Source organism: Podarcis erhardii, assembly GCF_964252035.2.
Source record: "Podarcis erhardii genome assembly, chromosome: 8".
NCBI lineage: Eukaryota > Metazoa > Chordata > Lepidosauria > Squamata > Lacertidae > Podarcis > Podarcis erhardii.
This window is the reverse complement of record NC_138499.1, coordinates 78198164-78223982: the sequence shown is the minus strand read 5'-3', so window position 1 is coordinate 78223982 and position 25819 is coordinate 78198164. Positions and strand designations below refer to the sequence as shown.

The window sequence follows — 25819 nt, the reverse complement described above, 5'->3', positions numbered from 1 at the left end:
GAAAAGCAATTTCCAGGTAACAGATTAATCACTGCTGAAAGTGGTCATTGCAACCTCTCACAATGCAGTCTTAAAACTGGTTAGGAAGTCACTAAGCCCCACTGGAATTTGTGGGATTTAATACAAAGTCAAGGATTTGGACTGAAGTGTTAAAGGCTCAGAATTTGGAGGCAAGGCTTCTGTGGAAATAACGTACACTATTTGCCAGTTAATCTACTCAAAAGTCTCTCATCACCACACACTTCGGCAAGGCCTCTTTTGCTATGGCCTGCTTCCCTACTAGGGGCATCTACTTCTGGGTTAGCGGAACTAGTTACCCGAAGCATTCGTAAGGAGGACGGTACGTAAGCCAAGGTTCCACTGTACAGCATTTTGGCCTGGGCATGGGTTAGAAAGCCCCTGGTTCTAAGTTCTCATCTGCTGCAAAAACCTCTCAAGCAAACTCCTCTCTCTGAGCAGCTGCTCCCTGCAATATGTGGATAATACTGACCTCTCACCTAACAGCATTGTTCAAAGTGTTTGATGCTTCCTCAGCAAATCTTTCAAGTGTCTGAAATGCAACTCAGCTGCACAGCGTAGATACCTGAGAGCCGATACAGTGGTACCTCTGGTTGTGAACGGGATCCGTTCTGGAGGCCCGTTTGCAACATGAAAAGAGCGCAAGCCGCATTGGTGCGTCTGCACACGTGCAGGTTGTGACTTGCCGCTTCTGCGCATGATGTCATTTCGCGCTTCTGCACATGCACGAGCGGCAAAACCCAGAAGTAACCCTTTTCGGTACTTCCGGGTTGCCGCAGGACGTAACCTGAAAGAACGTAAGACTGTACTGCAAATAACCAGCAAAACATGCTTTCTTATGCATAGGCTTTATTGATTTGAAGTCTGACAGCCAGGCTGAGATCTCCTTGGGAAACATGCTGAAATAGCAGCAGGCAGTACCACACTTCTCTGCGACTGGATCTTCCTTCCACAGTACTGCAGAAAGAACGAGGGAAGCTCAGGCTAGTCATGCTTATCGCTGGGCACTTTCAGAACCTGACTTGTGCGCGGAAGTGCATCTGCTTTGTAGCGTTATTCTGCATGCTGGTCTTCAGCATCCACTTGGCCTTCATCCTCTGAAGGTACTGCATGTCACGCTCACGAGCCAGGGCTGCTCCTGAAGTTATGGAGAAAGAACCAACATTCAAGGTAAAAGGTAAAGGACCCCTGGACGGTTAAGCCCAGTCAAAGGCAACTATGGGGTTGCGGTGCTCATCTTGCTTTCAGGCCGAGGAAGCCCCTGTCTGTCCGCAGACAGCTTTCCGGGTCATGTGGCCAGCATGACTAAACCGCTTCTGGTGCAACGGGACACTGTGGCGGAAGTTAGAGTGCACAGATACACTGTTTACCTTTCTGCCGCAGCGGTACCCATTTATCTACTTGCACTGGCGTGCTTTCAAAGTGCTAGGTTGCCAGGAGCCGGAACAGAGCAATGGGAGCTCACTCCGTCATGGGGATTCGAACCGCTGACCTTCTGATTGGCAAGCCCAAGGGGCTCAGTGGTTTAAACCACAGTGCCATCCAACAGCACCTTCCAACATTCAACACTCAACCTGAAGGCAAAGCAACTTTTACGATGAATAGAAGCACCAAGTCCTACAATGATGTCTGCACAGGTCTAGCGGCTTCCTACATAAAATGCAGTTGATGTTGGGAGATGTGTTGAATTTGGGCCCAGGAAGCATGCCTAAATTTGGCAACCAGTTAAATCTAGCCCAGCATTCTGTTTCTAAAAGAGTTATCCAGAAACCTCTAAAAATTCCCAAAGAATAAATAGATGCATGCACACACACACACACACACACACACACACACACACACAAACACAACTGGGTGCAGAGGGAAGTAACAGAATGCCTAGCCCAGGCATGTCCAAAGTCCGTTTCGAGGGCAGTCAATTTCCTGGGGTAAAACTATAATCCTCAACAACTTTGGGGTAAAATTGTATAGCAGTTTATTTCCTGGGGTAAAATCCCGACAAAAGCTCAACAACTTCAATCCTAAAAAAAGTTCAATATCTTTGGTTGGCCCTCACCATAGCTGTCAACAGTCCCTTATTTGGCGGGAAAGTCCCTTATCCCAGCACCGTGTCCCGCTGCTGTCCCTTATTGATAATGTCCCTTAAATTTCCCAGGTTTCAAAGGAAGCAGCTCCTCTCTCTCCCTCCCTGCCGGTCAGGGAGGAGGGAGGCTCCAACTGTGTTGCTTGGCTGCGTTGCTCACCCAATAAGGAGTCTAAGAACGACTGGGGGGTGGAGCTTGCATGCCTTGTGCCGATCAAATCGGCCGCGTTGCCTGGGGACTCGCCTTTGCTCAGCGCTTCTCAGCGGGGAGGTGACGGTGGTTTTCCTTGCTGCATCCCCTTTGCGCTGTGGGAACTACCACTTGAGGCTTCGTTTGGCTGCTGGCTGAGCTATCTGCCTTTGGCTTGGAGGGGCTCAGACATTGAATATACCTGTGCTTGGAAAATCCCTTATTTTGGCTGCTGATCCCTTATTTTTGAGGCTGCTGGTCCCTTATTTTCAAATCTGTAAGTTGACAGCTATGGCCCTCACACATGTTCACTTCATCAAATCTGGTCCTCTTTGAAAAAAGCTCTAGACAGATGCTACACACATGGAATTAAGAGACACCAGCTCTTTGAAAAGGTATACCAACTAGTTCAGAATAGGAGGCAGCTACTACAGTTGGCTACTTCCAGGAAAATGTCCCTTCTTATGGCTGAAAGAGATGCCTCTCAAGGACAATGGCTAGTAACTGTATTGATATAACACACTAATGCTGTTTGCTTACCTGTGCTGCCTGTCCATCCCAGAGCTTTATATTGCTGCAATACTCTGCCCACAGCATGTTTATTTTTAGAAACGGCCACAGCTCTTGAAGAACCAAACCGCTGCTTATAGTATCTCATCAGTGAACGGTGACCGATCCGGGCACCTTTGTAAGAAGGAAATGTGAATATTAAAGCAACAGAGTAGCTTTTAAAACAAAGGTAAACTGGAAAATGGGGATATCATTAGCCACACCGTGAAACTCAGAATCCCATAAGGAAGTGGGTCCCAATTGCGGGAACACGTAACCCACTCGGGGGATCCGTGAAACCATTTACATAACAAAAACTACCATAGAGATATCAACGTTTTCAAAAGTAGTGGGTCCATGGCTTGGCTTCTGAAAAACAGGGAGTCCATAGTACTTAGCTAACTGGGAACCACTGCCATAAGGGAGGGTAGACAATGCCATTTAGGGTAGAAGTAACTGTCAATAACATATTATGTAAAGAACATGTAGAGATTTACATCATACCTTTCCAGTTTGCAGGATCTGCAAGGGGCAGCTTACTATACCAAACAAGACTAAACGATGTACAATGGTATCTCAGTTTTCGAACGTAATCCATTCCAGAAGACCGTTCTGAGTTCCAAAACATTTGAAAACTCAAAATGGAAGCCTCAAAACGGAAAACTCAATACGGAAGCCATGTGGCATGTTCAACTTCCGAGGCTTGTTCAAAAAGCGAAGCTTTTACTTCCGGGTTTACGGTGTTCGAAAACTGAAACGTCTGTCAACGGAGACGTTCGAAAACCAAGGGACCACTGTAGACTAAAATCCAGGTAAGAAGAACTCCACATGGGATACGGCAGATCCTGGTAGTTTATAATACTTACTTAGGCACAACGCAAACCTGAACATCTCTAGCACCAACAAACTATGGGTGTATAGAAAACACCCAATTCCACAGAAAGATCTATCTTTTACTTCCTTAAATCAGGGATCGGGCGGGGGCGGGGGTGGACCTGCAATCCAGCCACCAGCTATTCAGCATGAAGAAGGTAAAACGGGTTTTTGATGATGTGTAAAGCATACAATTGCAGCTCCCTCCTCTGCAAATGGTTCTGCTGTGAGAATATCATGGTAGAGAGGGAAATGTCTGAGCAGGGAGAGATAGACTTGTACTCCTTGCAAATATGCAAAAAGTTATCCATGTATTTTGTAGCCGCATGCCTGCATGAAAGTTTTAGGATACAAATGTTTATTAGCAGCAGCAGTAGTAGTAGTAGTAATAGTAATAATAATATTTTTATTTTTTATACCCCACTCACCCGGCTGGGTTTCCCCAGACACTCTGGGCGGCTTACAGCACATAAACAATTGTAAAACATTAGACAGAGCTTGCAGTTCTGCTTATAATCTGCATTCTTCTGCGGGACTTGCAAAGTCTTTCGCTTTCTGCATAGGCAGGACAGATTTTTAGGGGGGAAAGTCCCAACACCCTTTAACACGGTTTGGAAAAAACTATTCACAGAGAAAATGGACAGTGAAGCTCGAGTTACTAAAAATTAAATATATGCCTCTATTTCCATGGGAAACAGCTGTGTGGGTGTTTAATGATTGCATGTGGCCTCACCCACTATTGGAATGCAGCCCCCGACAGATTTCCACTGGGATAATATGACCCCCTTGTCCCCAAAACAGTTCCCAACCATGCTAAGAATGTGGTTCTCACTTCATTCTGAGAACTTCAGCATTTCATCCCATTGCAGTGAGTTGCAATGGCTCTTCAGAACTTCACTAAGGATTTCACACATTTGGGGGTGGGGAGTTGAACACCCCTTTCTTTACGTACTGCCATAGCAGACTACATGCAACAAACAGGGAAAATGGCTAATCAAGACTCTCTCCTTGTTCAGTTTTGGTTAAGCGATGCTCTATCAGGGTGGATAAAAATCAATGATTTAAAAAAATAATAATCAAAAAAATCGGATTTTAAAAATTTAAATCGGATTTTTTTATTTAAATTGAATTTGAAAATAAAATGCTTTTGGAGGAAAAATCTTTCTAAAGATAGTATTCTATTTAAGTTACATTATAGTCCAAAAGCTAGTCATCAAGAAATAAGGATTTGTTTTAAGTTTTTAATGTGTCTAAGTGGGTTTTTTTATTTTTTAAAATGTTTAACCACATCAGTAACAAACATGGATCCATATGCTATAATGTTCTTGTTTTGTAAGGAAATCATTATTTTTCTCCTTCCAATAAAGTACAGAATAAAAGTTGTCCAAATATAAACAGTTAATTTATTAAACCTCACAATAATTTCATAATCATCTGTCTGTGTATTTCTAATAGTATAACCAAATCAGTAATTTTTTATATAACTGTAAAAACTACTCTGAAAATTTATTCTTCCAAAAATGAAACCTCCATCTGGTTGTAAATATTAAGATTATACCAGCAAGAATGAGTCTTTCTGTAAAAAGAATGATTTAAATCAAGTCTTACTGACTAGTGATTTAAATTGATTTGATTGAAATCAAATCCACCCTGTGCTCTAATGTATTTTCAATGCCACTTCTTCATGTTGCTCTGTTTACTCGTTATCATTTTAGCAAAACCCTAGCAGCAAAGTTAAGAGCTAACGCCTTGCAAGCACTAAAACTGTATTTGCTGAATCAGCCACAGCATTAGAAACATAGCCCTCAACGGTAATGCTTGGTCAAAATTCTCCCCAGGCAAATTATTCTTAACAGAGCCTATAGTTCAGAGCTACCCCAAAGCAAAAAGAGCACAAGATCATCATGGATATGTGTGTCTGTGTATCTGGGGAGGTGAAAGAACACAAAGAACTGAGCGGCTGAAACAAGAAGAGGGGAGCTTTGAACAATCAGAGACTTCCAGTGTCCCTCTCTTCAAAAGAGGGCAGGTTGCTATATTGTAGTACAGTGGTACCTCGGGTTAAGTACTTAATTCGTTCCGGAGGTCCGTACTTAACCTGAAACTGTTCTTAACCTGAAGCACCACTTTAGCTAATGGGGCGATCTGCTGTGGCTGCACCGCCGCTGCACGATTTCTGTTCTTATCCTGAAGCAAAGTTCTTAACCTGAAGCACTATTTCTGGCTTAGTGGAGTGTGTAACCTGAAGCGTAGGTAACCCAAGGTACCACTGTACTGTCCTCATGACAAACTGGATGTGTTCCCTACATGCACACTGCGACCCAAGTCTGATATACTGGAATAGAAACTATCGTATTCCACACCCATGTGAATGTGTTGACCACTTCGAACAACGTTTGTCATGGGAACAATCTCTAGTAAACAAGCAGAGTCCAGGAACCGGAATGCTAGAATCCCGAAAGTGCCATCTAGTGGCTTACATGTCTAAATATTTGCATCAACGGTTTAAATTTGGAGTCAGCAAAGTTTTTCAGCAGGGGGCCAGTCCACTGTCCCTCAGACCTTGTGGGGGGCCAGTCTATATTTTGAAGAAAAAAAAATGAATGAATTCCTATGCCCCACAAATAACCCAGAGATGCATTTTAAATAAAAGGACACATTCTACTCATGTATAAACACGCTGATTCCTGGACTATCCGCAGGCCAGATTTAGAAGGTGATTGGGCCAGATCCAGCCCCCAGGGCTTAGTTTGCTTACCCATGGTTTAAAAGCTTGAGGGTCAAATTTTCTACACTGCACAGCTCTATTTTCAGGAATAAATCATCAACTGAGCTAGGCATCACCTGTACAAAAGTGTGTTGATAATGAACATACAGATCACAGAGTGTTCTCTTTTAGCACTGCCATCAGCAACACTTCCAACAGTATGTGATGACGCTGCACTATAATGTGCTAGAAATCACTCAAAAGGCTCTGAAAGAGAGCATTTCATTTCATTTGCAGCCCACCTTTATCATATGTTACCACCAATTTTCTTTTCTTCTCTTTTTATAAAAAAGAACTTTCCTGTCCCCATAAGGATTTTAATCAGTCAAAGAGAACTCTAACAGGGGCAGAATCCTGAGACCTCACACTCCACTTTGCTGGTTTAAATCAAATTCTTTGTTTTGCTCTCCCATTTAAAGCACATACTTCCTTCAGAGTGACATAAATGTGGATCTCAAGGCTTGACCTGCCGGGGTCACAGCAGAACCGTGTTGTCATACGCCTGCAGACCTCTCCTATGAGATTTTTAAAGCCAGGAAGCGATTTCTCCATTTCTCAGGCAGTGTAATATTAAAGACACACATACTAAAATGACCAGCAAGCTTATGGAAGCCTGGAAATTTTGCAAGGTGATTGCTGCTGCATGTCAACCAAATGGGAAGGTTAGCACTGTCCCCATGTATTAGCTGCATTGAAAGTAATGGAAGAAACCGTTTATTCATGATTAGTACAATTACATCCCATTTTATTTCAACATGGAACTTAAGGCAGCGAAGTTAAGGCTTCCCAAGGCTGCTGTAGAGCTTGTGCCTTCAGACCTTGACTGGAACATTGCATGTTAAGTCTACAACGTTCAGTGTGCTCACTGTGAATGCTGCCACACTGAAGTCAACACAACTTTCTTCTGAGTATGCCTTATAAGATCGGAGTGCAAGAGCACGGGCAGAGATGCAATAACGTGGCACACACTGGGCTGAGGTCTTTTTTCTTTAAGACTCTTCTCTTAGGGATGGAGGAGATACAAAGGTCCTCAGCAGCCCTGCCCCACAAAGTTCTTGTTGACTAATCCCACTGCAACAGACTCGACTTCTCCACGCACATCAACACAACACAACCGTCAGTGGATCAACAACTGATGGAGCAAGGAACTTGCTTCAGGGGGTCAAAATCTGCCAACAGATGCTGGTTCCTGGACAGAGGCATGCCCACACCACAGTCATAGCATTAGTACAAAAGCTGGGTGTCCACCAGTATGGGGATGATACCCAGCTCTACCTCTCCTTCAGATCAGAACCAGTGAGGGCGGTGAAGGTCCTGTGTGAGTATCTGGAGGCGGTTGGCAGATGGATGGCGGCTAACAGATTGAGGTTGAATCCTGACAGGACAGAAGTACTGTTTTTTGGGGACAGGAGGCGAGTGGGGGACTCCCTGGTCCTGAATGGGGTAACCGTGCCCCTGAAAGACCAGGTGCGCAGCCTGGGAGTCATTTTGGACTCACAACTGTCCATGGAGGTGCAGGTCAATTCTGTTTCCAGGGCAGCTGTCTACCAGCTCCATCTGATATGCAGGCTGAGACCCTACCTGCCCGCAGACTGTCTTGCCAGGGTGGTGCATGCCCTGGTTATCTCCCGCTTGGACTACTGCAATGTGCTCTATGTTGGGCTACCTTTGAAGGTGACTCGGAAACTACAACAAATCCAGAATGCAGCTGCTAGACTGGTGACTGGGAGTGGTTGCTGGGATCATATAACATTGGCTCCCAGTATGTTTCTGAGCACAATTCAAAGTGTTGGTGCTGACCTTTAAAGTCCTAAACGGCCTCAGCCCAGTATACCTGAAAGAGCATCTTCACCCACATCGCTCAGCCCAGACACAGATCCTCCTCAGAGGGTCTTCTGCTGGTTCCCTCACTATGAGAAGCAAAGTTACATGGAACCAGGCAGAGGGCCTTCTCAGTAGTGGTACCCGCCCTGTGGAACGCCCTCCCGTCAGATGTCCAGGAGATTAAAAAATTACACAACTTTTAGAAGACATCTGAAGTTTTTAATGCTTGATGTTTTTTGTTTTTGGATATGCTGTAAGCCGCCCAGAGTAGCTAGGGAAACCCAGCCAGATGGTTGGGGTATAAATAAAAAAATTAATATTATGATTAAATATTCTGGGGAAAGGCAGGGACAGCTCACCTTCAAGGCAAGTCATTTAGAAAGCAGCTGTGTGAAGCACCCACTCTGACTTGCACTAATTGTTACTGAATCTGTAATGTGAGCACTTGGGATGATCCTGGTATATTTCAAGAATACAATTACCTGAAGGTAAAATCAGCTCCATTGAATCATCATCATAATCCAAATTCTTCTCCGGTGGCAGTTCTTCAGACATCTCTGCACCATCTCCTTCCTGATAGTCAGGGTAAGTGCTCCTATGAAAGAGAAATAGCAAGATCCTGTGTTATTTCCCTCAGTAAGGACTGCATGCTTAACAGCTCAATCTCAAGACCAGCTACCCACCAGTGATGCACACAGGTTACCCGTTAAAACTTCTGGGGAGGAGGTGAAAGTTTCTTTTGAGTAATATGCCACAAACGACTACATATACTCCAGAACTGTGACAGCAAAGCCACTGCAAGGTTCTGGAGCAGCGTTCGAATGAGACTTGGCTTCTGAAATCTCTCAACACACCCAAAGCTGATCTTCTCATTCACAACTGTCAAGTAGTATAACTGTACCAGGACCAGGAAAACAGGAAGGCGCCAAACACAGGAAAATCAGGAAACATGGAGGTTTTAGATGAGAGCTAGAGGACTGCAACACTTTAGATGAGAGCTAGAGGACCACATATCTCAATGCTCCCCTTTGAAAAAATTAAAAAGGAATAGAAGAACTCCTGTACTTATACCAGGGAGTAAGGTTCTAGCATAGCTTTCACTGTGATGCACTAGTTTTCTACATGCAAGGAGTCTGCATTGTTTCTATGGGGATAAGCAAGAATGAAATCCCTCACCTTAACCTAGAATGGTACAGTCCCAGCTGACCATCGCCCACAATGGTCTATGGATGCCTGTTTTAAAGCTCTTTTTGCTTTTAATGCTTTATGATATTACTGTTTGGTTTTATGTTTTTATGTTGTTGTAAACTGCTGTGATATATATTTATGATACAGCTGTATATATTTTGATACAACAAGGAAACAAACAAACAAACAAACAAACAAACAGGGCTATACTATTATTCTAGTCTGCTGTAAAAGAACACACTGTATCCATATGATGGGGCTATAGAACAATAACCTAACAGAATGTAGGTTTTAAGCTAAAAGGTTATCGCTGGAGACAAAGTACCAGTGGCAAGGTGGACACAGTGGTTATATTCAGATGATCAAATCCTGGCTTAATATACCATCTTAATAAATGGCTTAAAGGCGTAATAACATATAGTTAAGCCAAAATATGATTGTCCAAATCTTGGGTAGTTAAAAAAACAGGAGAACTGTTTCTAGACATATGGGAATTTAAGTAACTTGTTATTGAACACCATCAAAAAGGTTTAAAACAATCTAGATGTCAAGGCTTTGTTTTTTTAAATAACCTTCTTGTTTCTGAGCTTACCAGGCAATTGCAGATTTGAATTCTTTCCCCTTATACAGCTTGAAGAGTTAAGTTATACAGCTGAAGCACAGAAACCATTAAGAATTCCACTGTGGGTTCCCCTGTACTCAAGTTTACATTTACTACAACGTTTAAGGGTAGAAAGGAATGACTAGTGGACACTGAACACCAACTCATAACGTATGTTGGCCACCTCATAGTAAATATTTTGGTGAAAAGCAGCCTATACATTTTACAAAATAAAACACTCTGCATTAGAGCAGCCTGCTGAAGGGAAAATGTAGTATTAGCAGCACAACCTTCTTTGAAGTTCTATTTTAGATTCAAAAGGGCTTATGCAAAAGTGATTTCTGGTAGATTGTGCCCCATATTTCTTGGTCCATCAGCTGGTACACCTGGGACGCGGGTGGCGCTGTGGGTTAAACCACAGAGCCTAGGACTTGCTGATCAGAAGGTCAGTGGTTCAAATCGCCACGCCGGGGTGAGCTCCCGTTGCTTGGTCCCAGCTCCTGCCAACCTAGCAGTTCGAAAGCACCTCAAAGTGCAAGTAGATAAACAGGTACCGCTCCGGTGGGAAGGTAAATGGCATTTCTGTGCGCTGCTCTGGTTCACCAGAAGCGGTTTAGTCATGCTGGCCACATGACCCGGAAGCCGTACGCCAGCTCCCTCGGCCAATAAAGCGAGATGAGTGCCGCAACCCCAGTCGGCCACGACTGGACCTAATGGTCAGGGGTCCCTTTACCTTTTCCCGTGGGCTGAGATTAACTGACCTTTTAACATGTTTCCGATGTACATTTCCCCTCTGCTGCCTACACCAAAGGATCGAAGCTATCCAGTACCCTTGCTTGTCCAGCTAAATCTCTAGCAAGCGTTTGTCCCACTGCTGCAGAGATTCTTGTGAAATAAAATGTTTGGGCTTCACGTGAGCAATATAAGCAAGCTTGTCGCCAAACAGACTTCAAAAGGTCAAATGGATTTTGGGGGAAGCCACTGGTTTTCAAGAGGCTAACAGACATGTCAGCACTCAAGTGAGAAGAAGGCTGCTTCCACATGAACAACAGCCCCACACAGCTCCAGTAAGCAAACACATTGTGAGCAAGAAGAATAAAGTGACTTGTTTCCAATGTCAGGATCCAACCATGGTTAGGGAGCAGCAGCAGCAGCAGCAGCAGCAGCAGCAAGGAAGTAGAATGTTACTCTGCCCATCCACCAGAGTCTTGCTTGTGTATGTTACCCGAGTAGCACAATACCATTAGGTCCAGGCGTGGCCGACTCTGGGGTTGCGGCATTCATTTCGCTTTATTGGCCGAGGGAGCCGGCATACAGCTTCCGGGTCATGTGGCCAGCATGACTAAGCCGCTTCTGGCAAACCAGATCAGTACACAGAAACACCGTTTACCTTCCTGCCAGACTGGTACCTATTTATCTACTTGCACTTTGACGTGCTTTCGAACTGCTAGGTTGGCAGAAGCAGGGACCAAGCAACAGGAGCTCACCCGGTGGCGGGGATTCGAAACACCGACCTTCTGATCGGCAAGCCCTAGGCTCTCTGGTTTAACCCACAGCGCCACCCGCGCCCCAGCACAATACTAGACCAATGCAAATGCCAAAGCTGAAACGTTTCATTTGCTGTGTGTCTAAATTTGGCCGCTGCCGTTTCCCACCTGAAGTCATAGAAGTCTGCAAACTCCAGAGCAGCATCGCCTTCCGTGAAGAGCTTGCAGTGGCTTTTGTCGTTCATATGGGCCTGCACAGCTTCCGTCGTGTAGAAGGATTTCCCCTTCTCATTGCACCACAGGCAGATCTTCCCAATGCCAACCTTCTCTCCTGTAGGTTGTGAGGGGAAAGACACACACTGTACTCTCCCATCTTATGCTAACGCAACGTATTTGGTGGTTTCACGGCATTCCACAGCCCAAATGTTGTTCTACTGTACATCAGGGATGGGAAACCTGTGTGTTGCTGAACTCCCAAATCCAATTAACCCCGTGGAAGTTTTAAGTCTAGCAACATCTGGAAGACCACACCCCTGCTTCACATTATACAGTAAATACAAAAACGTTCACGAATAATATAGTATAGAGGTAGGGTAAAGGACCCCTGGACGGTTAAGTCCAGTCAAAGGCGACTATGGGTGTGCGGCACTCATGACTGCATGAAATTTATTACAGTCCCAAACCAAATTCACATACTGTACTAAGTGAATAGAATTAAGTTTGACAATAGAATTAAGTCTGTACAGTAGAATTAAGTTTGTTACAATAGAACTAAGTTTGCGGCACTCATCTTGCTTTCAGGTGGAGGGAGCCGGCGTTTCTCCACAGACAGCTTTCCAGGTCATGTGGCCAGCAGGACTAAACTGCTTCTGGTGCAACAGGACACCATGATGGAAACCACAGCGCACAGAAACGCTGTTTACCTTCCCGCCGCAGCAGCAACTATTTATCTACTATTTATCTTCCGATCGGCAAGCCCAAGGGGCTCAGTGATTTAGATCACAGCGCTACCCGCGTCCCCCACAAATATAATAGCCTTGTATCAGTTCACCTCACAATAATATCATAATTATCTGTCTATGTATTTCTAATAGTATAACCAAATCAGTAATTTTTGATATAACTCTAAAAACTACTGTGAAAATTTATTATTCAAAAAATGAAAGCTTCATCTGGTTGTAAATATTAAGATTATACCAACAAGATGGAGTCTTTCTGTAAAAAAATAAATGATTTAAATGAAGTCTTACTGACCAGTGATTTAAATCAATTTGATTTAAATCAAATCCACCCTGTTTCAAATGATATGTATTTTACTCTGAGGAACAACACTGAGATGAATGCCACAGGATGCCCTCTTAAAATCAACAAGAGAGCTTTAGATAGTTGAGGCTGGCATGTCTTAAGACTTACCCAAGTACTTAATCAGACCTCTGATATCCACAAGATATTCTATATCTGGAATAAAGAAACTATGAACTTTTGTCATGTGGGACACATTCTTCATGAGGCAGCTTGAATGGTGGGAACAGAATAAGCAGTCGGTTACTGGGATCGCGTCTGAGCTGGGGTGATCCTTCCCAGACGCACTCTCCTCGGCCTCATCCGGGATCCCTTCCATCGGTCCTTCTTCGACCTCCAGATCTTCATCTGAGTCTACATCCTCCCAACCTTTCAAACCAAGCGAAAGTGAAAGCTTAGGAGGAATCTTTTCATGCTGACCAAAAGATGCAGGTTAACCATTCAATACAAGCGGCAGGCTAGTGATTCATAATTATGAATGGTCTACCACCCCCTTGATTGCTCCCAAAATCATTTGGGCTGCTTGAACGTTCAAGGCGAACACTAAAAAAACTCCCTAAGAACACTGTGCTGTCTTCTTTTTAGTGCCTGCTTAAAAAAAAATTGTTTAGGCTTTAACTTTGTATTAATTTGGTGACAGTTGGTTAATTTTTTGGGAAAATCAATCATAAGAATAACAATAATTTCCCCAGCCACTATGGGCGGCCCCCAACAGAACATTAAAAACACGATAAAACATCAAACATTAAAAACTTCCCTAAAGAGGGCTGCCTTCAGGTGACTTCTAAAAGTCAGATAGTTGTTTATTTCCTTGACATCTGATGGGAGGGCGTTCCACAGGGTGAGTGCCACTACCAAGAAGGCCCTCTGGCTGATTCCCTGTAACCTCACTTCTTGTAGTGAGGGAACCAGTAGAGGACCCACAGAGCTGGACCTCAGTGTCTGGGCTGAACGATGGGAATGATGCTCTTTCAGGCATACTGGGCAGAGGCTGTATAATTAGCAAAAAACCCCCACATTTTTCTTTAGGAAAGTCTGTTGAGATATGTAGAAGCTACATACGTTTTACCTCCTTTGAGCTCCTATCAATTCTAACAATCCTTCGGAATGTTTTTCTATACCGGTATTTAACCATTGTTATCAATAATTTTATTGCTCTATATTTTTGTAACCAGCTTAGGGGTTTTCTTACAATCAAGTGGTATAAAATTTTTGCTAAAATAATTTTTCAAAAAATATTCAAGCAGCCCAATTTCTCCCTATCTTCTCTGTATTTTCAGCCTAGATATAAACTGCTGATTTGAACTAGCTGCTGTACAAAGCCTATTAATGGGACTTTCTAATAAACCAGGGGTCAGACAACACAAACACATGTTGTTGTTGACCACCTCCCATCAGCCTCAGCCAACATGGCCAGGAATGATGGGAATTGTAGTCCAGAAGATCTGGATGGCTTTCCCTGTGCTAAAGCATCCAAACTCCCCAAAATACTGCTGAAAGAATAAACTGCCCTTGTCCCGCTACCTTCTTCCATATCGTCGGCCTCGTCTTCTTCCTCTGATTGTTCTCTTGCCAGCTTCTTGGCCTGTTCCTCAAACCACTGCAGCCGGGGAGCTTTTTCCGCGCGCTCTCTGCTACTTTCCGCAGCAACCGAAGACCCAGCAGCACCGCCAGGCAAGACGGGAGCCTTCTTGGGAGACAAGGAGGGCTGGGCTCTGATGGCTTGCTGGATGGCGGCATTCATGGCATCTTTGTCGACGTTCTCTTGAGCGAGGCCCTTCTCCAAGTTCTTCTCGTTCAGGAGTTCGACCTTCTTGCTGACCGCTTGGACGGCTTTCTTCTCGAGCTCCAGGTGCTTCTTGGACTTCAGGTGGTTCTCGTAAGCGTTGAAGTTGGAGAACCTCTTGCTGCAAGCCGTGCAGTAGGTAGCAGTCGCCTTGTTCTGCTCCTCCAGCCCGGCTCTCTGCGCCAGAACCCTCTCCTGGAAGTTCTCAGCAGTGACAGGCGACATCTCAGCGACTTTCCGTTTCAGGTTGTACCTGTGCCAGTCGGTCTTGTAGTGGGCACGCTGGACATCAGCATCCTTGAAAGCCACGCGGCAAGTGATGCAGGTGTACGACGCCACGGCTGGAGAGGAAGGAGAACACACAAACGCCATAAAACAGGTTAGCCAAGACAAGCAGAAGCCTGAAATTCAGCTTAACACAACGGTCTTAGGCATGCCTTATAGAGTGGTAAGTACTTAATTCGTTCCGGAGGTCCTTACGTAACCTGAAACTGTTCTTAACCTGAAGCACCACTTTAGCTAACGGGGCCTCCCGCTGCTACCGCGCCACCAGAGCCCGATTTCTGTTCTCATCCTGAAGCAAAGTTCTTTTTTTTTTTTTTTTTTTTATAATAATTTTTATTGATTTTACAACATAAAGAAAAAACAAAACAAACATAATGCGACTTCCCCAAACCTCCCCTTCACTGCATCCAAATTTCAAAATTTTTAGCAATTCTTCATCCCATTTTTATATTTAATTCTCTTTAAAAAGAGTTTCTGCTTTATAAATTTCGATTTATAGCTGTAATTCTTAGTGTCCAATCCCCTGACATCTTAACATTCCGAAATTTTACAACAATTTTTAAGATAGATTTTAAATTTTTTCCAGTCCTCCTCCACTGTCTCTTTCTTCTGGTCACGGATTCTGCCGGTCATCTCTGCCAGTCCCATAAATTCAGTCACCTTGGTCTGCCATTCTTCCAGAGTAGGTAATTCTTTAGTCTTCCAATACTTCGCCAAAAGGATTCTTGCTGCTGTTGTTGCGTACATAAAAAAGGTCCTATCTTTCTTTGGTACCAATTGGCCGACCATGCCCAAGAGAAAAGCCTCCGGTTTCTTTACAAATGTCCACTTAAGGATTTTCTTAATTTCATTATAGATCATTTCCCAGTAGGCCTTAATCTTTGGGCAGGTCCACCAAAGGTGATAAAAAGTTCCTTCACATTCATTACACTTCCAGCAATTGTTATTGGGCAAATGATATATCTTTGCAAGCTTGACTGGGGTCATGTACCACCTATAGATCATTTTCATTATGTTCTCTTTCAGGGCACTACATGCCGTAAATTTAATACCTGTGGTCCATAACTGCTCCCAGTCAGCAAACATAATATCATGACCAATATCTTGTGCCCACTTAATCATGGCTGATTTAACCGTTTCATCTTGTGTGTTCCATTTTAGCAGCAGATTATACATTCTAGACAAATTCTTAGTATTGGGTTCTAGCAATTCTGTTTCTAACTTTGACCTCTCCTTCTGAAATCCTAGTTTTCTGTCCTGCTTAAAAGTTTCATTAATCTGGTAATAATGTAACCAATCTCGGACTTTAGGTTTCAATTTCTCAAAACTCTGTAGTTTCAACTTTTCACCATCATATTCTATAATTTCACAATATTTTGGCCAGTCTGTATCCATGTTCAATCTTTTTACCGCCTTAGCTTCCATTGGTGACAGCCACCTGGGGGTTTTACTTTCAAACAAATCTTTATATCGATTCCATACATTATACAATGCTTTCCTAATAATATGATTTTTAAAATTTCTGTGTACCTTTACCTTGTCATACCATAAATATGCATGCCAACCAAAACTATTATCATAACCTTCCAAGTCCAGAATATCTGTATTCTCAAGAAGTAGCCATGGTTTCAGCCAGCAAAAAGCTGCTGCTTCATAGTAAAGTTTTAAGTCCGGCAGGGCAAAGCCCCCTCTATCCTTTGCATCAGTCAAAATCTTGAATTTAATTCTGGGTTTTTTGCCCTGCCAGACAAATTTAGATATATCTTTCTGCCACTTCTTGAAACAGTCCATCTTATCTAAAATTTGCAATGTCTGGAACAAAAACAACAATCTCGGCAATACATTCATCTTAATTACAGCAATTCGGCCTAACAAGGAAAGTCTCAATCTTGACCATATATCGAAATCTTTCTTCACTTCAGCCCAGCATTTCTCATAATTATCTTTAAATAGATTCACATTCTTAGATGTTAAGTTCACCCCCAGATATTTTACCTTTTTAGTAATTTCCAAACCCGTTTCTCTTTGAAAACTATCTTTTTCCCCCACCGTGAGATTTTTTTCCAACACCTTTGTCTTGTGTTTATTCAATTTAAAACCTGCTACCTGACCAAATATTTCAATAAGTTCCAAAACTCTTTTTGTGCTAGTTTCTGGCTGTTGTAGTGTCAAAACTAGGTCATCTGCAAATGCTCTTAGCTTATAATGTTTAGTTCCGACCTGTATACCTTTAACCAGCTGGTCTCTTCTAATCATGTTAAGGAAAACCTCCAGTACCGATATAAACAATAGAGGGGAAATTGGGCATCCCTGTCGTGTCCCTTTCTCTATTGGAATTTCATCCATAACCATACCATTTACAATAAGTTTGGCCTTTTGCTCAGAATAAATTGCACTTATACCATTTTCAAAGTTCTTGCCTACCCCCATTCCTTGGAGATTCCTCTTCATAAAACTCCAACAAATATTGTCAAAGGCTTTCTCTGCATCCACAAAAATCAAAACAGCTTTTCTATTTATGTCAGTTTCCAAAAGTTCTAGAATATCTATAATATTCCTCACATTGTCTGACAAATGTCTGCCTGGTAGAAAGCCTGTTTGGTCCCTGTGAATCTCCTCTAACAGCACTTTTTTGAATCTTTTTGCTAGAATGTCTGCAAAAATTTTATAATCCACGTTCAAAAGTGATATAGGGCGGTAATTCTTGACTTGATGTTTCTCAGTTTCTGTCTTTGGTATAAGTGAGATGAATGCTTCCTTCCACGATTCGGGAGCCTTTTTCCCCTCCAAAATTTGGTTGCAGACTTCTTTCAATGGTTGTATTAACCAATCCTTCAATACTTTATAATATCTCGCAGTTAATCCATCTGGCCCTGGTGATTTTCCCAGCTTCATATCCTGGATGGCACTCTCTATTTCTTGGTCTGTAATTTTCTCGTTTAAACTCCTTCTATTGTTTTCAGAGATTTTTGATAGTCCGTATTTTCCAATAAATTCTTCTATCTCCTGTTCATTTTTTGGCCCTTGTTTGTATAATTTCTTAAAGAAACTTTGAAAACAATTACTTATCTCATTTGGTTTATTAATAGACTTCCCATCTACTTCGAGTGATGTCACTGTGTTCAATTTTTGTCTCTTTTTCAGTTGCCAAGACAGTAGCTTCCCACATTTATCTGCAGATTCAAAAGTCTTTTGTCTCATTTGTTTAATTTTCCATTCTATTTCCTGGTTCGTCAATTCCATATATTGTGTTTGATAAAATTTTATTTCTCTTAATATCTCCTGGGATTTAGGCTTAGATCTCAATTTCTTCTCCCCTTCTTTTATTAGATTCCAAATTTTCTCTTTCTTCTCATTCTGCTTTTTCCTCTTTATTGAATTCTGTTGTATTAGGAAGCCACGCATCACGGCTTTACTTGCGTCCCAAATGATTCTTTTTTCTGTATCTGATCTCAAATTGATCTCGAAGTAGTCTTTAAGTGTTTCTTGGGCCTCTGAAGCAAAGTTCTTAACCTGAAGCACTATTTATGGGTTAGCGGAGTCTGTAACCTGAAGCGTATGTAACCTGAGGTACCACTGTATTAACAGGAATAAAACAGGCAACCTGGGAGGGAAGGAATTTTACACATCCCATGGATCTAAAAACAGAGGTTAATGAAACATGTGGCACAATCCAAACAAACACTTCAAAGTCCCATTGGTTTCTCCAACAAACAAAATCAGCATCTGGCACACCGGCTGAGACCCTACCTGCCCACAGATTGTCTTGCCAAAATGGTGCACAGTCTGGTTATCTCCTGCCTGGACTACAGCAAGTTGTGTGGGGCTACCTTTGAAAGTGATCCGGAAACTACAATGAATCCAGAATGCGGTAGCTAGACTGCAGACTGGGAGTGGCTGCCGGCACCATATAACACCGGTCTTGAAAGACCTACATTGGCTCCTGTGACGTTAACATATATGAGAGAGTGCTGGAGGGGAAATAGTTAAATAGGTTGCGCAGACAGGACCTCCTAGTTCTGGGAGGAGTTCGTTGGGAGTTGTGGGTGGGTAGTTGGTTGGATTTCATGGGTTGGCTGGTTGGGAAAGGCAGTTGGTAATAGACAGTTAGGGCAGTTGGTCCTTGAGTGTGGGGGAAGGTAGCAGAGATAGAGAGAGGAACATAAGACTAAGAAAGTAAAGAGGAACACCGTTTGGTATGCTGTAAAAGTTTTGTTTTATGTCTGAAATAAAATACACTCTTCTTTATTAATTAAAAAGCTGACTGAGACTGAAGTGATTTTACCAGGGAGGACCTGGTTGGTGGCAGTGGATTAGTGGTGTACGGGTCAATAGTCCGTGAGACGACCGGGGGCTCCATATGAATGCCACAGCTCCCAGCACATTTCCGAGCACAATTCAGAATGTTGGTGCTGACCTTTAAAGCCCCAAATGGCCTTGGCCCAGTATACCTGAAGGAGCATCTCCACCCCCATTGTTCAGCCCGGACACTGAGGTCCAGCTGCGAGGGCCTTCTGGCGGTTCCCTCACTGCTGAGAAGCGAAGTTACAGGGAACCAGGCAGGGGGCCTTCTCGGTAGTGGCGCCCACCCTGTGGAACACCCTCCCATCAGATGTCAAGGAAATACAGTAAACAACTATCTGACTTTTAGAAGACATCTGAAGGCAGCCCTCTTTAGGGAAGTTTTTAATGTTTGATGTTTTATCACTTTATTATTATTATTATTATTATTATTATTATTATTATTATTATTATGTTGGGAGCCACCCAGAGTGGCTGGTGAAACCCAGCCAGAAGGGCAGGGTATAAATAATAAATTTGATTATTATTATTATTATTATTATTATTATTATTATTATTATGCCTTATATTAACAGGAAAAAACAGGCAACCTGGGAGGGCAGGAGTTTTACATACCCCGTGGATCTAAAAATACAGCTTAATTAAATATGCAACACAATCCAAACAAATGTCACCAATGGAAGCTAAGGCGGTAAAAAGATTGAACATGGATACAGACTGGCCAAAATATTGTGAAATTATAGAATATGATGGTGAAAAGTTGAAACTACAGAGTTTTGAGAAATTGAAACCTAAAGTCCGAGATTGGTTACATTATTACCAGATTAATGAAACTTTTAAGCAGGACAGAAAACTAGGATTTCAGAAGGAGAGGTCAAAGTTAGAAACAGAATTGCTAGAACCCAATACTAAGAATTTGTCTAGAATGTATAATCTGCTGCTAAAATGGAACACACAAGATGAAACGGTTAAATCAGCCATGATTAAGTGGGCACAAGATATTGGTCATGATATTATGTTTGCTGACTGGGAGCAGTTATGGACCACAGGTATTAAATTTACGGCATGTAGTGCCCTGAAAGAGAACATAATGAAAATGATCTATAGGTGGTACATGACCCCAGTCAAGCTTGCAAAGATATATCATTTGCCCAATAACAATTGCTGGAAGTGTAATGAATGTGAAGGAACTTTTTATCACCTTTGGTGGACCTGCCCAAAGATTAAGGCCTACTGGGAAATGATCTATAATGAAATTAAGAAAATCCTTAAGTGGACATTTGTAAAGAAACCGGAGGCTTTTCTCTTGGGCATGGTCGGCCAATTGGTACCAAAGAAAGATAGGACCTTTTTTATGTACGCAACAACAGCAGCAAGAATCCTTTTGGCGAAGTATTGGAAGACTAAAGAATTACCTACTCTGGAAGAATGGCAGACCAAGGTGACTGAATTTATGGGACTGGCAGAGATGACCGGCAGAATCCGTGACCAGAAGAAAGAGACAGTGGAGGAGGACTGGAAAAAATTTAAAATCTATCTTAAAAATTGTTGTAAAATTTCGGAATGTTAAGATGTCAGGGGATTGGACACTAAGAATTACAGCTATAAATCGAAATTTATAAAGCAGAAACTCTTTTTAAAGAGAATTAAATATAAAAATGGGATGAAGAATTGCTAAAAATTTTGAAATTTGGATGCAGTGAAGGGGAGGTTTGGGGAAGTCGCATTATGTTTGTTTTGTTTTTTCTTTATGTTGTAAAATCAATAAAAATTATTATAAAAAAAAAAAAAAACACAATCCAAACAAAGTCCTATTGATTTCCCCAACAGACAAAATCAGCACAATATTGTTGGTATCTGTCTGTCTCAAGAGGCAAAGAGATGAAGTAAAACCACCAAGGTGACTTCCCAGGAGCGCAAGCCTTTGCAGTGTGTCTGGAGGTCCTGGGCTGCCAAGACAACAAGACTCCCCTCTTGGCCTCCCTGATGTGGTCCAAAAGAAAGCAGGGCAATATGAGAAAGTCACAGAATCATAGTACTGTAGAGTTGGAAGGGACCCTGAGGATCATCTAGTCCAACCCCCTGCAATGCAGGAATATGCAGCTGGTCCATACAGGGATCGAACCTGCAACCTTGGTGTTATCAGCACCATGGTCTAACCAACTGAGCTATCCAGGCTCATCATATATGTTTGGCATCAGCTTGGCTGCAGGAGTTGCCGGAAAGAGGCATACAAGGCCCCATCCAATCATCTTAGGGAATCCACTCTGGATTTGTTTTGTGTTCTCCGAAAAGACCATGGAGGTTTGGGATAAGTGTTTTCCTTCTCCTAGCTTTTCCAGCTGCACTGGCTCCTGGTGGAGTACAGGGTCAGATTTAAGGTGCTGCTTTTGACCTTTAAAGCCCTTCACGGCCCAGGACCCTCGTACCTACGGGACCGCCTCTCCCGGTATGCCCCACGGAGCGCCTCAAGGTCCATAAATAGAAACACCCTAGTGGTCCCGGGCCCTAAGGAAGTTAAATTAGCTTCAACCAGAGCCAGGGCCTTTTCAACACTGGCTCCGGCCTGGTGGAATGCTCTGCCTCATGAGACCAGGGTTCTGCAGGATCTGATTTCTTTCCGCAGGGCCTGTAAGACAGAGTTGTTCCGCCTGGCCTTTGGTTTGGAGCCAATTTGATTCCCTCCCCCTCTTTCTTTTTCCTTTCTCCTCCTGTGATGAGGCTGCATTTTAATATTTTAATGTTTTAATATTTTAACTGTTGTATTTTAATCTTGTTTTTAAGTTGTATTCATTCAACTTGTTTTTATTCTTGCTTGTTAGCCGCCCTGAGCCTGGCCTTGGCTGGGGAGGGTGGGGTATAAATAATAATAATAATAATAATAATAATAATAATTAGATGGTCTGTCTTTCCAGGTTGATGAGCTCCATCTGCCCCTACAGCACAATAGGCTAACAAAGTAACACTAAGGTACATATTGGCAGAGTAAATCCCAATTAGTATGCACTAGCTGGTAGGGCCTGTTTTCAACTTCCATATTCCAAAAATGAGGGGTGCTAAAAAGTTATAATGTGACTAGGGAATTCAAAAGGTCCTTTGGTTAAATTAATGTAACTTAAGTTTTTGCTTGGTAAATAAAATGTGTGCAATAGTGCATACAAATCCTTAAAAATTATGGCAAGTACTTGGCAGTTATATTATATATTATGTATTTTTATCTATATATTGTACATATTTTCTATTACCTGACACTTTCAGAAGACAAAATTAAAATTCTCTGGCATTCCCAGAGCAGTTCATTTGCTTCTTAATCAAATGTACCCTTGCCAAGCCAAATGCTGTCCAGTCACAAAAATAACAGGTTTAAATTCCTCATGCCCTAAAACATGTTTTTCAGACCCCCTCACTGAATAAATAGGCAAGCATTAAATTTCAGCTCCCAAACTGACACGCCCTAAGTGAACGGGACACCTGGCTCCATCGTCACAGAGACTTTGCACCATCCTACCTGACGTCGCCGGGCAGTCGGGCGACTCGCTGCTGCTCATAATCCAGCGGCTGGAAAGGCCGCGTCGGAAGCAAAAGTTGTTGTTTTTATTAGGGGAAAAAAAGGTATCAGCGACTCGAATCCTGAACGACGACACGGAACGCTGGCGAAAGAAGGCAGCGCGATGGAACGTTGAGCGTGGGAAAGAGAACGTTGAGCGTGGGAGGAGAACGTTGGAGCAGCGAAGATTCCACCGAACTTTGATCCCTGTCGGCTCCAAAGACGCAACGCTTCCCTTCCCTTTTCCCGGCCTCGCAGCCACGCTTCAACGTCGAAGCTTTTCCTTCTCGCTCGCAGGAAGCGGAAGAAGGCTTTGACGGCTGTTTCCCGCTTCCTCTTCCTTCTCTCGCGCGCCCTCTGCACGCACGGAGGGTTACATTATGCGCCGTGTTATTCGCCCCATTTTTCCAGCGGCGCAGATAAGGGCAACCGATTCTTTTCCGTGCCCCACAAGGCAGAAGCTGGAAAAGAGGAGGGAGGGCCCCAGCTTGGACGCCCCCAGCCCATGATGCCACTCGCTTTTACGCGCGAGAGCCACGGAAGGCAGCGTCTGGTTCTCCGGATTCTTCTCAGTTGCCCTCGGTATCCACTCCGGGCGCTGCGCGATGAGGACTTGGTGCTTGCTCGGGAGAAAACATAAGCATCCTCTTCTGCCCCGGCCGCTCTCTGTCCTCTCTCCAACTCTGGGCTAACCCTGGCGCCTTCCTGGCGTTGTTGGACAGCAGCTTTCATCAGCTCCAGCCAGGGATGATGATAATTTATTATTTATACAACTGGCTGCGTTTCCCCAGCCACTCTGGGCGGCTCCCAATCAAGTGTTTAAAGAAAGTACAGCATTAAATATTAAAAACATCCCTAAACAGGGCTGCCTTCAGATGTCTTTTAAAGATAGGATATTTCCTTCACATCTGAAGGGTGTTCCACAGGGTGGGTGCCACTACCGAGAAGGCCCTCTGCCTGGTTCCCTGTAACCTCACTTCTGGCAATGAGGGAACCGCCAGAAGGCCCTCGGTGCTGGACCTCAGTGTCCTGACTCTCCTCCTTAGCATTAAGATAAATTCAACAGTGTAAGTTTTGATGGATGTAATAATGGAATACTGAATGGTTTAGTTAAAATATGCAGGGATTTATGTTATGCAAAATGAACCACGGAAAGAGTAGAAGAGAAGTCACTGACATTTTAAGGTTGTTTAAATGAATAGTCTAAATTGTAAAACAGAAAATTTAATTAAAAAATATTTTTTAAATAATTAAATTTATAGCCCATAAATCCAATGGAATTAGATGGTGGAAAGCATGGGAGAGTATAGAGGGGATTTTGTTAGTTGCAGATGCTAAATTTTGTCTAATGTGTTGACATGACTCAACACTAGTATTATCAGAGGTTATAAACTAGTGTGATGCAAAAGGGCTATTACCAAATATGCTGACGTAAATAGCTGCACACACAAACTTAAGCTTTAAATGTTGACATACCACCACAGCTATCACTTTACATTAACTGGAGGGCATCGTCCATCATCACATGTATGCACAAAACAACCAACTTGCAGGGACTTCTGTAGTAGTCAAACACTTATCTCAAATCAGTTCAATTATAACTTCAGAGGATATTTAGCCAGGTATTATTAGATGTTGTACACCCCCTTCCCTTTTTACTGAAGGAGAAGTGCAAAAAGCTTTGTGCAGGAGGCATAAAAATAGGTTAAAAAGTTACAAGGAGGCATCCAATCACCATCTTTAGCCTTTTCACTTGTGGGAAACCAATCCCAATCTGTGCTTTTATCTTAATGCAGACCCTACAAAGCTAAAGAATTTAAGCCCATTTCAAAGCAACTCCCACTGATTTCAATGGAATTAACATTCAAGTATGCATCTTCAAAAGGCAGTTTCACAACATCCGAAGTATTTTTAGTAGTTCAGTGTTTTATCCATTCTGCTTTGAGGGTCTAAGGGGTAGTTCTCACATTGAAATTTTAAATACCGGTACTGAAAACACCCCTGGGTCTGAACCGGAAATTGTAATATAATATCAGTTTGCAAGAGAGAAGTTACCGTAGTGAAGATCATACAGAGGTCCTCATAATTATGTGCTTACCAGGAGCAGACAAATGGGAAAATAATTTCTTCTCTCTCAAGGGTAACAGGAAATGAGGCCTGATGAAGTACCAGTGTAAGTGGTAGCTTTTTGTTTATTGCTAAATGCAGAACAGAACAAAAAGTGTAAGGGAAATCCTTGCAGGCCAGAGGTGCCAACAATTCATTGTACAGTGGTACCTCGGGTTACAAACACTTCGGATTAAAGACTCCAATAACCCAGAAGTAGTACTTCGGGTTAAGAACTTTACTTCAGGATGAGAACAGAAATTGCATGGTGGCAGCAGGAGGCCCCATTGGCTAAAGTGGTACCTCAGGTTAAGAACAGTTTCAGGTTAAGAACAGAACTCCGGAACGAATTAAGTCCATAACCAGAGGTACGACTGTATTAGATCCAACTTCCCTTCTTTAAACAAAAGGAACCACGAACAATTTCTTATATAGTAATACAGTTGTGTCTGCATTTGTAAATAACTAGGATGTTTGTGGAACACGTCAGATTTTTTAAAAAAGGTTTTTCCGCAGGTTAAGTAGTCGAGGGCTGATTTCTTGGCCTATGATAAAAAGTCTTCTGTTTCCACTGCCAAACCTTTCGGGGGGAATTTGCAACAGTTAGGCACCATTTTTGAGTGAATTGGATAACGTCAGATTTTTGCTGAAATTCTGACCCTGCAAGGTTAGGGATTTTTTCAGAAAAATGTTTTCTGCAGGTTAAGTAGTTGAGGGCTGACTTCTTGGCCTATAATAAAAGCTCTTCTGTTTCCACTGCCAAACCTTTCAGGGGAGAATTTGCAACCGTTTATAACCATTTTTGAGTGATTTAGATAACATCAGATTTTTGGTGAAATTCTGACCTTGTGGGTTAGGGATTTTCTTGCAAAAAACGCGGGTTAAGAAACTGAGGGATGATTTTTTTTGTC

At 42.8% G+C, this 25819-nt stretch overlaps 1 protein-coding gene across 3 annotated transcripts; it reads right to left on the bottom strand.

The window, feature by feature from the left end:
- Positions 1-850: 850 nt before the first annotated feature.
- On the bottom strand, positions 851-23437 carry ZNF622 (zinc finger protein 622). Of its 3 annotated transcripts, none has more exons than XM_081873099.1 (7): positions 22764-23437; positions 14407-15009; positions 12994-13251; positions 11749-11911; positions 8787-8899; positions 2832-2975; positions 851-1156 (listed from the first exon to the last, which is right to left on the bottom strand). In XM_081873099.1, exons 1-7 carry the CDS (start codon positions 22801-22803, stop codon positions 1029-1031), a joined length of 1449 nt encoding a protein of 482 aa, XP_081729225.1. In that variant the 5' UTR covers positions 22804-23437; the 3' UTR covers positions 851-1028. The 3 variants fall into 3 exon arrangements, with proteins under 3 accessions (XP_081729225.1, XP_081729227.1, XP_081729226.1); XM_081873101.1 differs by lacking the exon at positions 22764-23437 and adding an exon at positions 22501-22653; XM_081873100.1 differs by lacking the exon at positions 22764-23437 and adding an exon at positions 18704-18958.
- Between the last annotated feature and the right edge of the window lie 2382 nt (positions 23438-25819).